Raw genomic sequence first — 15,424 nt, 5'->3', positions numbered from 1 at the left:
AATGAAAAAATGGAATGGAAAGTGGTCTAGCTCTACCAGTTCACAAAATATATTATAAAATGGCAGTCATCAATAGTATCTAGTACTGGCTAAGAAATATAATAGTAAATTAGTGAAACAGATTAGTAACACAGAGGTAAATGACCATAATAATCTAGTATTTGATAAAGCCAAAGATCTTAGCTTTTGGCATAATAACTTGCTATTTGACAAAAACTGTTAAAAACATTGGAAAACAATTTGGCAGAAATTAGGTATAAACCAATATCTTATATCATATATTAAGAAGTCAAAATGGATATATGTTTTAGATATAAAGGGTAATAGCATATACAAATAAGACAGCAAAGAATAATTTATCTGCCAGATCTATGGTGAAAGAAAAATTTTTTTGACTAAACAAGATAGTACTACAGGAAGTAAAATTATTAATTTTGATCATATTAAATTAGTTTTTCACAAACAAAATCAATGCAATCAAGATGAGTAGGAAAACAAAGCTGAGAATTTTTACAGCAAATATCTCTGATAAATGTCTCATTTCTCATCTACATAGAGAACTGAGTCAAATTTATAAGAATACAAGCCATTCCCGAATTGATAAACGGTCAAAGGATATGAACAGGAGTTTTCTGATGAAGAATTCAAAGCTATCTATAGTGATATGAAAGAATGTTAGAAATCACTACTGATGAGAGAAATGAAAAATATGAACAATTACACATAGCATCTCATACCTGTCAGATTGCCTAATATGACAAAAAAGAAAAATAATAAATGTTGGTGAAGATGGGGGAAACCTGGTAGATAAATGCACTGTTGGTGGAGTTGTGAATTGATCCAATTATTTTGGAGAACAATTTGTAACTAAGTCCAAAGGTCAACAAAACTGTGCATACTCTTTGTTCCAGGAATATCACTAATAAGTCTGTATCATAAAGATATCATAAAAAAAGGAAAAAGAAACTACATGTACAAAAATATTTTTAGCCACTCCTTTTTGTAGTGGTAAAGAACTGGAAATTGAGAGGGTGTCCATCAATTGGGGAATGGTTGAACAAGCTGGGTTACATGATTGTGATACAATATTATTTACTGAGGGGAGCCTTTTAAAAATTTTTCAGTAGTATTTTATTTTCCAAATATATATAAAGATATTTTTCAACATCCAACATTCATTTTTGTAAAACTGAGCTTCAGATTGTTCTCCTTCCACAAGATAACAAGCAATCTGATATAGGTTAAATATGTGCAATTCTTTTAAATACTTTTTCATATTTATAGTAAGAATAAATTAGAAATAAGACCAAAAAAGAAAGAAAAAACATGAGAAAGAAAAAGCAAAACAAGACTTAAAAAGTTCTCCACTGCATCCAGAGCCATCTCTAATTTGTTCTTCTCTGGAACCATCTGCTTCGACCCATGTTCAGTTTCCATAGTTCTCTATCTTTGAATGTGGATGGCATTTACCACCTCAAGTGTAATGGAAATGCCTTGAATCACTACATTTATAAGAAAAGCCAAGTTCATCACTGTTGATCATCATATAATCTTGTTACCGTGAACAATGTTCTCTTAGTTCTGCTCACTTCACTCAGCATCAGTTCATGTAAATCTTTCCAGACTCTTCTGAAATCAGCCTGTTCATCATTTCTTATAGAACAATAATATTCTATTACATTCATATACCATAACTTATTCAGCCACTCCTCAACTGACGGGTGATACAATATTATTATATAATCAGGATGATTTCAGAAGAACCTGGAAAAACTTACATGAACTGATGTAGAGTGAAGAGAATAGAAACAGGATAACATTGTACAAAGCAATACTGTGTAAAGATCTATGAATAATTAAGCTCTTCAATACAATGACCCGAAACAATTCCAAAGGACTCATAATGGGAAATGCTATCTATGACCAGAGAAAGAACTGAGGTAATCTGAATGCAGATTGAAGCATATTATTTTCACTTTCTTTCTTTTTTTTTTTTTTCCCTTTTGGTCTATTTCTTCTTTACAACATGAATAATATAGAAATATGTTTCACATGATTGCACATACCATGTTTCCCCGATAAGACGACCTATCCCAAAAATAAGCCCTCCCCTTACAATGTAAGATTCCTCTAAAATAAGCCCTCCCCCGAAAAAAAGCCCTATTGAGATTGCTACTGTAGTGAAGATGATCCCCTGCGCTACACGGTACCCTCTGTATGTACCATCCTCCCCTCTTCCCCCCCTCCGCGCTCGGGTGAAACACACGCCGCGCTCCGAGCTGCATCCAATCAGAGCTGCAGCAGTGAGCGTGTCATCCTGTTCTTCCTCAGTGATTTGCTTGCTGGCACCATTGAGAGCAGTGCCGCGGAGGAGAGCTGAGGCTGGACAACATAAAAACCCGGTATGTAAGCGGGAGTGAGGGGGCATGATGGAGGATAAAAGAAGAACGCAGGGGGCATCATGGAGGATAGAAGGAGCACTCAGGGAGCATGATGGGGTTAAAACATTATTGAGGGGCATGATGGAGTGAAAAGAAGGACTGATGGTCATAATTTTATTATTCTGTCTGCACGGGTCACCTGTGTTTTGGCAATTCGTTTAGATGGAAAGAAAGCCACACCTCTAATCATCAGTAAGGGCAAGAATGATAAGACTGAACGTGTATCAGGCATTTATGTTCTTGAAACCGAAAAAGCCTGGTGTACACAAGCTGTTATAAGAAAGTGTGGATTTAATGCTGCCACTTGTTATGTGAGGTAACCAAAGAGGTCTGATAATCTGGGATTCAGCCAGCACTCACCGCGTTAAAGAAATGAAGAACTTCCTTGCAGAGAGAAGAATAGATCAAGTAACGATTCCTGCAGGAATGACTGCCTATCTTCAGACCCTTGATATTGCAATAAACAAGCCATTCAAGGACCATTTGAGCATGGAAGTCAATGACTACATTGAAAACAGAATGGAAAGAAATCAGCGTGAAAACTTTGTGAAGCCCTGTTTGCAAGAAGTTGTGACTTGGGTGAAGAAGTCATGGGATAAAATTACTGACAGCTGTGTCACCAAGGCACTACGAGCAGGTTACCTGGACAAGACATGTTCATTTAAAGAGAGCTATATTGCTGGACATGACAGATTGGGTCCACTTCTTCTGAAGGAAATAGAGGCGCAAGACATCCAGGATGGAATTCAGGGTATGGACACTTATGACAATGTTGTTGAAGAAGATGACATGATCATTATTGAATAAAGGTACTTTTTTTTGGTTCACATTTACCTGTTTTTTAAAATTGCTGTCAATGTTCATTAAAATAAGCCCTCTGGTGTTTTTCTGTCCAAAAAAATAATAAGACAGTGTCTTATTATTGGGGAAACATAGTACATAGCATAATAAATTGTTTTTTTAGGGAGGAGAGAGAACAGGGAGAGAGAAAATTTGGAACTCAAAATTGTTTTAAAAATGAATGTTAAAAGTTGTCTTTACATGCAATTGGAAAAAAATAAAATACTATTAAAGTTAAAAAAAAAAAAAACAAGAACAAAAACCTTCTAAATACCACTCAACATCTTCCTTTCTCTTCTTGGCTGAAGCCTCTGAGAAATATTTCCATTTTAGATATTTTTACTCCCTTGCTTTTCACTTTCTTTTAAAAACTAAGCAGTCTGGCTTCTAACCCCATCTTTCAACTGAAACAGGTCTCTCCAGTCATCAAAGACTTAATAGTCAAATCTAATGATCTTTTCTCAATCTTCAGCTTTCAAGACCTCTCTGTAGCCTTTGATACTATATATTCACTCCTATTCTAGATTTTTTTGTATGTTTGTATGTATGTATATATGACTATTCTTTTTTCATATTTCACATTTTCTCTTAATATTTAATAGCTCTTTCTCAGTTTCCTTTGTTGTATCTTCAACCAAGTCATACTCATTAATCATGATACTCCCCAAGGCTCTGTTCTGGGCCCCCAACCTACAATATTAACTGCCTTTTGGAGATTTTTTAATTATGTTCCACATGTATCTCAAAAAACAACATAGCCAAAACACAATTTATCTTTCTACTCCAAATCGTAACACTTCCCAAGGTTTCTATTGCTATTGAGGACTCCACACCATTCTTGTCACTCAGGCAGCTCTGGTATCATTCTTGGTTCCTTGCTCTTGCTCATCTTACATTTTCATTCTATTGTAAGTTTTTTTTTTTTATTTTTACAACTTTTTGCATATAATCCCATTCCTCTACTCAACAATTACTACCTCTGAAAATTCATCATCACTTTTCACCCAGACTATAATTACTTTATGGTTGGTTTCCCTGACTCAAGTCCCTCTCCACTCTCATCCCATCCTCCAATCAGCTGTCAGTTATTTTCTTAAAGTTTCAGATTGGATAATATTATCCTTCTACTCAAATTCTAATGACTCCCTATTACCTTCAGGTTCTATGGTATTATAGAAGTTCTGAGACCTCTGTTGGTTTTATTTTCTGAATCAAAAGTGGCTGTTGTTAATCACAGTCATTTTTTTCAAAAGATTATCTAATTTCTTTTTCTTCTTTGTCTTCTTTTTTTTTTTTTTGGATGAGGCAATTGGGGTTAAGTTCTGAGACTATATTTGAACTCAAGTCTTCCTGACTTCAGGGCTGGTGCTCTAGCCACTACACCAATCAGCTACCCTAAGAATATATAATTTCAAGCAAGAAAGGTTCTTAGAGATCATATAGGTCAACCCCATCATTATAGACTGTAGGAAACTGAAGCCCTGAGAGGTTGAATGACTTGCTATGAGCACACATAATATGAACTAAGGTTTTATGACACTAAGTTCAATGATTTCTGTACTACAGGATCTGTCACAGTAATTGAAATACTATAATTCTATAATATGGGATCAGCTAGATTTAATAAAAGTACAATTTAATAGGAAAAAAGTAAGGAAAGAGGAGGAAATAAGAGTGATGAAAAAAAAGATTCACAAATGTTTATCTTATAACCATCCTACTAAAGAGCATTAGAGCCCCAAAAAAAGAATAGGTAAAAAAGTGGCGACAAATCTAGTTTTTCTTGCTTTAAATTGTTTTCTGGATGTAGCAATTGCTTATAAGAGCAACTGACTGAATTAAATCCTTTTGACTCTAAATCCTCTGCTTTTTCTATGATTCCACACTGATTCCAGACTTTTTATTATATGATCTCTGATTTCCAGAGATCACTAATGGCAGAATTATGGGGTCTTAAAAATTGGAGGAAAAACACAAATACTCAGAAACTGAACAATTAAGGGTCAAAGGAAGTGAAAAGACATTTATAAAGTATTTATTGCATATGGGGTAATGTACGAATGCCCAGGAAAACACAGAAAGGAAGAAGTGATCCCTGCTTTCAAGGAAGTCACAGTCCAATGGGGTGTGTGTGTGTATGTGTATATGTGTAAAACTATATACAAACAAGTAAAGGATCCACTGATGACAATCACACAGGAGAGATACTAGTGGAAGAGAAGTCAGAAAAGGCTTCTTATAAAAGGTGGGATTTTAATTGAGACTTGAAGTCAGGAAGCAGAGACAAGGAAAGAGAGAGAATTCAAGCCCTGAAGGATATCCTGTAAAAATACATGGAGTCTAAAAATACATGGATTGTCTTGTTTAAGGAAAAGCAAGGAGGCCATTATCATTGGAATGCACAGTATGTAGAGAAAAGAAAGAAGAGTGGAAATGTAGGAAGGGGCCAGATTCTGAAAGGCTTTAATATTTGATTCTACAGGTAACAGGAGCCCAATGGAATTTACTGAATAGGATGGTGACATGGTCAAACATATGCATTAGGAAGATCAGTTTGACAGCTGAGTGGAGGATGGACTGTAGTAGGAAGAGCCTTGAGGCAGAACAAGGTGTTGAGGTACTTCATAAGGGTGGTGGCTGTGTCAGAGAAGAGAAGGAACCATATATGAATAATACTAAAGAAGTAAAATGGACAGAACTTGGCAAATGATTGGATATATGGGGAGTAGGGGGAGAGTTGGATGGGCAAATGAAGAGTCATGGATAATCTCTAGTTGTGGGCTTGGGGAAAAATATAATGGACACACTGAGTTTGTGGTATCTATGAGATATCTAGTTTGAGATGTCCAATAAATAGGCAACTAAAGATGTAAAGGATGGAGGTCAGGGGAGAATTTAGGGCTGGATAAGCAGATCTGATTTGTTCAGTGAGAAATGTCAAATGGTCTCAAGTCCCAAAAAGGTTTTTAGAAGAATTTAAGAAGGACTTTAAAAATAAAATAAGAGAGACTGGAAAAAAATTAGAAGGAAAAAAAAGCAATCCAAGAAAATCAAGAAAATTATGAAAAAAAAGTCAACCAACTAAAAAAAAAAAATAAAAAAACTTTAAGGAAGAAAATAATTCCTTGAAAACTAGAATTGGGCAAGGGGAAACTAAATGACATTATAAGATACCAAGAAATAATAATTAAAAATCAAAAGAATAAAAAAATAGACAACAAAGTAAAACATCTCTTCAACAAAATAATCAATCTAGAGAACAGACTAAGAAGACACAATAGAAAAACATGTACACTACCTGAAAGTTACAATAAAAAAAATTTTTTTGATATAATATTACAAGAAATTATCAAGGAAATATAAGGTAAACAATAAGATCAATTATATGATACTCAAGATCAATTTGCTCCTTACACATGAAAATATTATCAGTTATTTTATGACTATAATTTTTGCGTAGTTTGAAAAAAAAGGCTTGGGCTGAGCTGTGTATGATGGAGATTCTACAAAAATAATTAATAGCTAAAAAGAAGGGATAGATAAAAAGGAGTACTATAAATGAGGGATGGAAGGAAGAATTATATAGAAGAAGCAAGTGTAGGGAAGGCTGGAATGTTACCCTCATCAGGAATGGATTAAAGAGGGAACAACACAGGTAAAAATAGAAGGGTATAAAATAATAACAAAATTCATTTTGGAGGAAGAAAAGGTCAGGGATTTCAAAGAAACTAGAGGAAACATTTAAAGGAAGGAGATTTGGCAGTATCAAACTTTAAACTACATTATAAATTAAGAGTATTGTTAAAATGTTAAATAGATAATTTTGACTATTTTAAATAAAAATTTTTCTATACAAATAAAACTAATACAGTTAAGAATAGAGGAATAGAGGAAGAATAGAAAATAGGGGGAAAACTTTCATAAATAATTTCTCAAGTAGAACTATATTGAAATATTGCTGTGGTGTGGGAAATGTTAAACTAGCTGATTTATAAAAACATGGTAAGATTTGGACCTATGAAGAAAGATGCTATCCAGCTCCAGAGAGAGTGGAAATATTCACAATACAGTCTTACATATATATGTATGTTTGTAAATATCTATGCCTATGTATACATATCCATATGTAACTTTAGACTTTTTTTAGGGCAGGGAAAGTGAGGGAAGGAAAAAAAGTAAAGCAAAAATCAATAGTAGAGGACAAAAAAAAATCTAGAAGGAAGAAAAGGAAAAGCTGGATAGTTTGGAAAACAATGTGCAGTATTTGTTAAATAGGTTTGCTTGAAATGGAATTTTATTGTCTTATATTGAATCCTCTCTAATGTTCTGCTATGTACACGGAGATGGTTTTTTTCCCTTTGTTTTGTACTTAAGTTTATTTAAAATCAACCACAACAAAAATGAAGTTGTTCAAAAGTAGAATGTTCTACCTTGCAAGGTTTCATCTACTTAGACATCTACAAACATCAAAATTCTATTATCCTATAAAATAACTGCACTGAGATGAAATAAAATACATGAATATTTTCAGAGTTAAAAGAGCTTAATTCATCTGGCTTTGGCTACAATACTGCATAAGGTTCATGGTAGTATTTATGAGTTCACAAGCAAATAAAAAACATTGTCCAAAGTGCCTATGATAAGCCTAGTAGAAACCAAAAAACCAGTTTCAATTTAATGTAGTAGCATTTTTCCTTTCCTTCCATCAGTTTTGGTAAATGTAACAATACCAAGTCCTATTTTTTTCTGAATAGTGGGGAAACAGAATTTTTTGATTAAATGAATATGCTAATTCTTGTGTCACAGGATTTTAAGTTATGTTAATAGATCACCTCATTCACTAAAAGCTACCATCCACAAATTTCCATTTTTTTCGGTAAGTTAGAATTCAATGAGCTATATAACATTAACAAAAGTACTAGATATGAACCTCTTGTCATTTTGAAATCATTTTCATATTTCCTGGTCATTAATAATCATTCTGGAATATAAAAGAGATCATCCTTTAACTCTTTACTCTCCTCTATACCATCCCAGCACCCTCATCTCACTCCCCATCCAATCAGTTGTTAAGTTTTCTAGTATAGTCTATCCTCCACTCAATTATCAAACTGATCTTCCTAAAACACAAGCTAACCATGTCACTATCTCTTTCAATAGAACAGTGGGCTCCTATTACTACCTATAGGATCAAATATAAAAATCCTCTTTATGGCTATTAAAGCCTTCAGAATCTGGCCCTTTCCAACCTTTCTAATCTTTTTACTTCCCTCTATATACTACACATTCCAGTGATAGTGGCCTTATTTTACCTCAAACAAGACAATCCATTTTCAGGTTCCATGTGTTGTCACTGGCTGTCCTTCATCCCTGGAATTCTCTCTCCTTTGTCTCTGCCTCCTGACTTCCTTCAAGACTTAGTCTTACCTTTTGTTGAGAAGATTTTCCTGATCTCTCCTCTGCAATTATCGCTAGCATATCCCTGTATGTTTTTTGTTCATCTGCTCCATTGGATTGTGACTTCCTTGAAAACAGGGATCACTTCTGTCTTTCCAAATATCTCTCTATTGCTTAGCAGGGTAACTGATATGAGGTAGGCACTTTATAAATATTTGTTGATTTGATTTTCAAGGAGTGGTCATTTATTATTTATCCAGGCGAGCCATATTACTTTTGGACATTTTTAAATTGTTAGCAAATTTTTATCAATGTCACGTTAAAATGGAAGGTATTTTTCTATACTCAAGAAAAAGATTTTGCATTTATTCCTAACAAATTCCATCTTATTTGATTAATCACAAATGGTCTAGATTTTGTGTGTTTGCTATTTCTCCCAGATTTCTGTCATAGAAAATTTGAGAAGCATACTATCTATGCTTTTATCTAAATCACTGAAAAAAAATTTTAAACAGCAAATACAGCCTACTTCTCTGACATACTTCACTGGAGATCTGCCATGCTGACCATTATGAACTGTTCTTTGAATTTGACTAGTTTGAATGTAACTAGTTTTAAATTTATGCTGGCTTTATTATCTAAATTTTCTATATAATAATAATTTTATTTAAAAAATAGTCCACTTAAACACAATTTACTCGAATTTCATCAACATATGGATGAGATAAGTGAGCTCAACCGAAGTGACTTGCCCTATATCACATATGCTAGTGGCAGAGAGGCAGAATTCAAACTAAAATCTTCTGACTTGTTATCCAGTGTGCTTTCCATGAGACCACCATTGCCTCTAAAACTTCCCAACACTAAGATGTGAAGGAATAAAGCCAATTCATCATCATAAAAGCCTTATTAAAAATTGATTCTGTTCCCTCCTTTCTTTCAATAGTTTCACGATAGTTTCAATCATTTCAATAGTTATAGAAGATGGCAGGGAAAGAGGGATACATAGGAGGATTGGACAATTTCTTTTATTACATTACAAAATCTAAATGATACTGCAGTTACATTTTGTATTACAAAAGAATGGAAAGAGAAAAACACATAAAGCATTTTATATAATCACTGTACCTTTGTGATAAGGAGACGATACTTCTCAACTAGGTGGTCATTGTTGTGGCAGCCTGCAAGCAGCTGCCATACTTCTCCTCGAAGAGCCTCTGGGACACCACTTCTTACTAAAGTTGATAATTGCTTTGGTCTCACACTCAGGTTCAGATGCCTGAAAATGAAGCCATTGCTCATAATTGGGGACTCAAATACAAAAAAAGAAGAGAGGCAATATGCAACAAAGAATATAGTTACAAGTACAGGAAGAAAATAAATGTATTCCAGTAAGAACTTACATTTGTTTATTAAAAAGGGCTTTAAGAAAGGCCACTCATGCCAGGATTCCACAGGTGTTCAAAGAAAACTTTAAATGATTTCTATCAAGTTCGTTAATCTATTTAGCATAAAGCACTTAGCATAAGCAAGGTTACCAGAGAAATATCTTTACAAACAAAAGAGGCCAAAGTTAGAATTATTTTAAAGCCCAGTGAAACAATATAATCCAGATGATAAGAATTTGACTTGATATCGATTTACATTATTCCCATCTGATACCCACTTAAGTCTATGACTAGTGCCAAACATTTAAATTAGTATTTCAATACCCAAGTAAAATTTACTAAGTATAATTATATAATTCCTGAATGTAGTTAAAAACTATACAAAACAAGTATCCACAGTCATATTTTCAATAATGATATTTTACTATGAATTAAAGAACTAATATTAATAGAACATCTGTCCATAAGGCAACCTACAGCAGAAGTAGTTATCTCAGCTTCAACACAACTACAGGGCAATGAAAACCTTAGAAGTACAAATCAATTCTCTAACAATGCTGTTAAATATCAACCTCTGTTGTTATAGAAATCTAATGTGATCATGCTTTAAGAAATACTCATATCTTGGCTCTTTTCAACAGTTCCTATAGAGTTGTGATAGAGAGAGGACTATGGAGACTGAATATGGATCACAACATAGTATTTTCAGTTTGCTTGCTTTTTTTTATTTTCCTTTTTTGTTCTGATTTTTCTTGTGTAGTATGATAAATGTAGAAATATGTGTAGTAGAACTGTACATGTTTTAACCTATATTGAATTACTTGCTGTCTAGGAAAGCTGAGAGAAAATTTTGGAACACAAGGGTTCGCAAGAGTAGATGTTGAAAACTGTCTTTGTGGGGCAGCTAAGTGGTGCAATGGATAAAGCACCAGCCCAGGAGGACTTGAGTTCAAATCTGACCTGAGACACTTAAAATTTCGTAGCTGTGTGACCCTGGGCAAGTCACTTAACTCCAATTGCCTCTGCAAAACAAACGAACAAAAAAAACCTATCTTTGCATGTATTTTGAAAAATAAAAAGCTATTACTAAAAATAAAAAAGGAACAATTATAAACATAGATCTAGATAAACTTCTTAGCTGTCATTTTCCATCATTTGGCTATTTGTACCACAATGGCCTTTAAAAGCCATGATTTTCAGATAATCAATCAGAATGGTGGCACATGGGGATATTTAGCAAATGAATGCTATGATGATCACAGAAAACTAATACTAGAACTTTAGGACTATTGCAATAAAGTATTAATTCTGTTTACATAAAAAATCATTTTAAAAGGAAAAAAGTTGGAAAGAGAAAGCACAAGTGATTGTAGTAATAGTTTATATTTTTCAAATATAATTTTTTTAGGAGTCTCTTCTCAAATTCATTTAATGAATAATTAATAAATGAAGGAATGTTATTTGCCTTATCTTTCAGACTATACTCTGTATTTTTTATCTGAACTCGTGTAATGTGTTTAACATATAATATTATATATCAGTTATCTTAATTGGTACTCTCTATTTGCTAGTTTATAAATTCGTTAAGGGCAGGGATTATGCCATATCTAATGAAGCTTTGCATCTTCCTTAAGAGTTGGTACAATTCTTTGCATGCAACAGGTGCTTAATAAATGTTTGTTAAATGAATTATCATGTTACCTATTTACCGAAACACAATTTGATTTTAATAAATTCTTGCAATGTGTCAGTCTCTGTCTCCTCTTTCCTCCCTCCCCAACCCCTTCTCTCTTTTTCTGTATGTTATATTTAAATTAGAAGATAATGTGTTATAGTAGAAAAAGCATTTGACTGTAAAGTTAAGCAACCTGGCTTCAAAATCCTATTCTATTATGACCTTACACAATTAATTTCATTTCTTTGAATTCTCATTTTGCTCCTCTACAAAGTGACAGGATCATAATAGGTCATCTTTAAGACCCTTCCAGCTTTGACCTTCTAATTCTCTATATTTATAGGGATACATATGAAAATGACACTAAAAATTGTGTATAATGTTTTCTCGAGTCTGTTTACTTCTGTTCAATTACCTTTAACAGCTTTGCACAGACAGGAAAACATACTGACTTTGTACCTAGCTGATTATGATACTGTTTACCACAACAGATTTAACAAGAGTAAGAAGACGGTACGCCACATTTGTGACTGTGAGCTAATTAATCTAACGAGTACCCCATCACTGGAAATATTCAGGCAGTGACTGGATTTGTCAGGGTTAATGTAATGAGGATTTATGGTTGCGGTAAGGATTGGGTTCGATTTCTGTAGTCCTTCCCAAATCTAAGACTTTATGGGAGCCATTGCCACTTGCCTTGACTTTTTTCTTGCCATTGGACTCCGATGACTAGAGCGGAGAGTAAGACTGATGACTTTGTGCAGTTCTGCCTCACTGAAATCCAACTCATACATAAGTTAAGACATTACCCTCGTGATGTCATTGGTCCTCTTTGAGGTCAAAGGGCAAATAACAAACAACAACAACAAGAGTGTAGGTGTCAGTTCCTCAGGTTAGAAATAATAATGCTAATAAAAATAATTATATTATATATATTAATATATATTATGTTATTAGTATTTTATGGCACTTTAAGGTTTGCAAAGTGCTTTATAAATATTATCTTGTTTTATCTTCACTATGACTGAGAGAGGTAGATGCTAATAACTGAGGTAGTTAAATAATTTGCTCCAGCTCACACAGCTAGTCTATAGTAAGGTGGGAATTCAGGTCTTTTTAGTTCTGGGTTCAATGCTCTATCAATGGCTACACAAAGAAGTTTGCTCACAAAATTTTTTTGAGGTAGGTTAAGGAAAATACCTCTTTTACGGTAATCAGAAAGGAAAAATGACTTACCTAAAGTCACTGGTTGGTGAATATCAGGGGTGGCCTTAGACCATCTTTTCTGAATTTAGCATACTTTTCATTATAAAACATTGTCTCACTAAAATCTGATGAGAAATTTGAGTGCTACAATTTATACCTCATTTCTTATCAAACATCAAAAAACTCAATTTGATTTTTAAGACAATTTCAAGATATGAATATTTTCATATCTGCCAGTATTAATCTAATCCAGGCTCATTACTTTACCAATTAAGAAACTGAGACTTGGAGGTTAAGTGACTTGTCTAAGGCCATGTAGCTCAGAAGCACTAGAACTAAGATTTCAATTTAGAGCTCCTAATCTGATATCCTATGTTTTTACATTACATCTAATGTCCTAGTTGCTTCTGATTAGGCTCAATTATTCACTCCAAGACTGAATTATTCTACAAAGATAAGCATCACAATATATAAAATGAATTTCTGGAAGAAAACGGAGGCTATTATTATAAAACTTACCATCTTGATAACAGTTCTCCCCAAGTTTCGAGAATTTTTTCTGCACATTCTTTGGACACATCCCCTGATCCACTCAAGAGAGGTTCATCATTATCTTTAACAGAGAACACAAAAATAGCATTCTAAAAGGGATTGTATTAAATAGAAAAAATGGGTTAGTTATTAATTTAAAGCTGTTTGGTTCTTACTACAAATTTTTTGAACTTAATGACCAATAATATTTGTAATAAATTTGTTAATAGCCTTGTATGTACCCATCTCTGCATCCAAATATTCTAAACTGGGGGTTGAGGGAGGGGTAAGGAAGTGGTGGGGGAGACATGAGATATATGTGGAGATTACTGTCAAAAATTCAATATTTTCTTCTATAAAATGAAAGATCAAAATGGTAATGAGTTAAGTCCTACATCTAAATTATTTTCTATATGTGTCTTTTGTATAACTTCAGGAGTCATTTAAAGTTAGACAAGTCAATGTAATATAACAATAATTATAATATTTATGTGACAAGCCTAATAAATAGACAAGGGGCATATAGTATCCTATATTTCTTTAAGAGTTGGAAAATGCTTTACAAATATCTCATTTTATCCTTCCAAAAGCTGTATGGAACAGGTGTTATTATCGTTCTATTTCATAGATGAGTAAATAGAAGTAAACAGAAATAATGTGACTTGGCCAGTGTCACTCACACAGCTGTTAAAAGTTTGATGCCACATTTGAAATCAAGTCCTCCTGAACTTTTGTCTGTCTCAGTTCTCTCCTCTAATGGGACTAACAATAGCACTTACCTCAGGGAGCTGTGATAAGGATTAAATTTTTCTAAAGTAATTTGCAAATCTTAAAATGTAACCTAAATGTGAATTTATTATATTAATTTTATTATTTCAAAATGTTATTCTTTTATTGTCAAAAGTAGCTATGACAAACTAACTGTATGCCAGGTACTATGTTTAGTACTGATGATATCTGCTTATGGTAGATTTATATTTTAATAAGGGAGACAACATATATGTATCTGGGTATATACTAAATGTTTTGTAATTTGGGTGAAAAAATACTAAAGGAAAATCAGGGATTCTAGGTGAAAGTGATAAGAGCAGTAGAAAGGCAGGGAGATGAGTCATATGAAGAACAAAATCACAAGGCTTATAGTATTAACTATGCCAGTGTGGCTGTTTTTTTAGTGGATATGGGGATGGTGAGTAATATGTAATAAGGCTAGAAAGACTGGGTAGGACCAGGTTGTGAAGGGCTTTAAAAACAAAACAGAAATTTTTATTTGATCCTATAGGAAAAAGGCAACCAATGGAATTTGCTGAGCAGGGAAGTGATATAGTTAGACATGCACATGAGGAAAATCATTTAGCAGCTATGTGGAAGATTAAAGAGGGGAAATATTTGAGGAAGGATTACTAATTAGGAAGCTACTGCAAGAATGTGTGATGACCAGGCAGCTAGGTGGCGCAGTGGATCACCAGCCCTGAAATCAGGAGGACCTCGGGTCAAATCTGTCCTCAGACAAAACACTTCCTAGCTCTGTGATCCTGGGCAAGACTTGGTTCTTCTCAGGGAAAACTTGAGGAAAGGGGCAAGATTGTGAACCTGGGTCACAAGAAGGATGGCAGTGGCCTCAAGAAAGGTGGAACAGTTTAGGAAAGGTAGGGGCAGGTTGGATTTGAAAAATAATGTACATATTTTAGACATACTACCACTAGATTTAGAATCAGATCCTTTGGGTACAAACTTCATTCCTGACATTTACTCTCTATCATATTCAGTGTACATGTCATTTAAGTTTTCTTAGTCTCAATGGGAGGAATAGACAAGCTAGTTCCCAAGATCCCTTAAAGTTCCAAATCTATATAATCTTATGTTTTTAACTTCTATTGTAAAGAGAAATAAACAGAAAATGGTAGCAAAGCCATACTCTTCTTTGAGAACCTTTGTAATACCTT

At 33.8% G+C, this 15,424-nt stretch overlaps 1 protein-coding gene across 4 annotated transcripts in view; it reads right to left on the bottom strand.

Moving 5' to 3' along the window:
• RABGAP1 (RAB GTPase activating protein 1) overlaps positions 1-15,424 on the bottom strand; it is a 196,338-nt gene that overhangs the window by 91,201 nt on the left and 89,713 nt on the right. For all 4 annotated transcript variants that reach the window (XM_051979598.1, XM_051979601.1, XM_051979600.1 and 1 more), the window contains 2 exons: positions 13,467-13,560; positions 9,807-9,957 (listed from right to left, as the gene is read on the bottom strand). In XM_051979598.1, the coding sequence (XP_051835558.1) occupies positions 9,807-9,957; positions 13,467-13,560 (245 nt within the window). The remainder of the gene's footprint in view (positions 1-9,806; positions 9,958-13,466; positions 13,561-15,424) is intronic.

Source organism: Antechinus flavipes, chromosome 2 (assembly GCF_016432865.1).
Source record: "Antechinus flavipes isolate AdamAnt ecotype Samford, QLD, Australia chromosome 2, AdamAnt_v2, whole genome shotgun sequence".
NCBI lineage: Eukaryota > Metazoa > Chordata > Mammalia > Dasyuromorphia > Dasyuridae > Antechinus > Antechinus flavipes.
The sequence above is the reverse complement of the archived record's forward strand: the minus strand, read 5'-3'. Positions and strand labels throughout refer to the sequence as shown.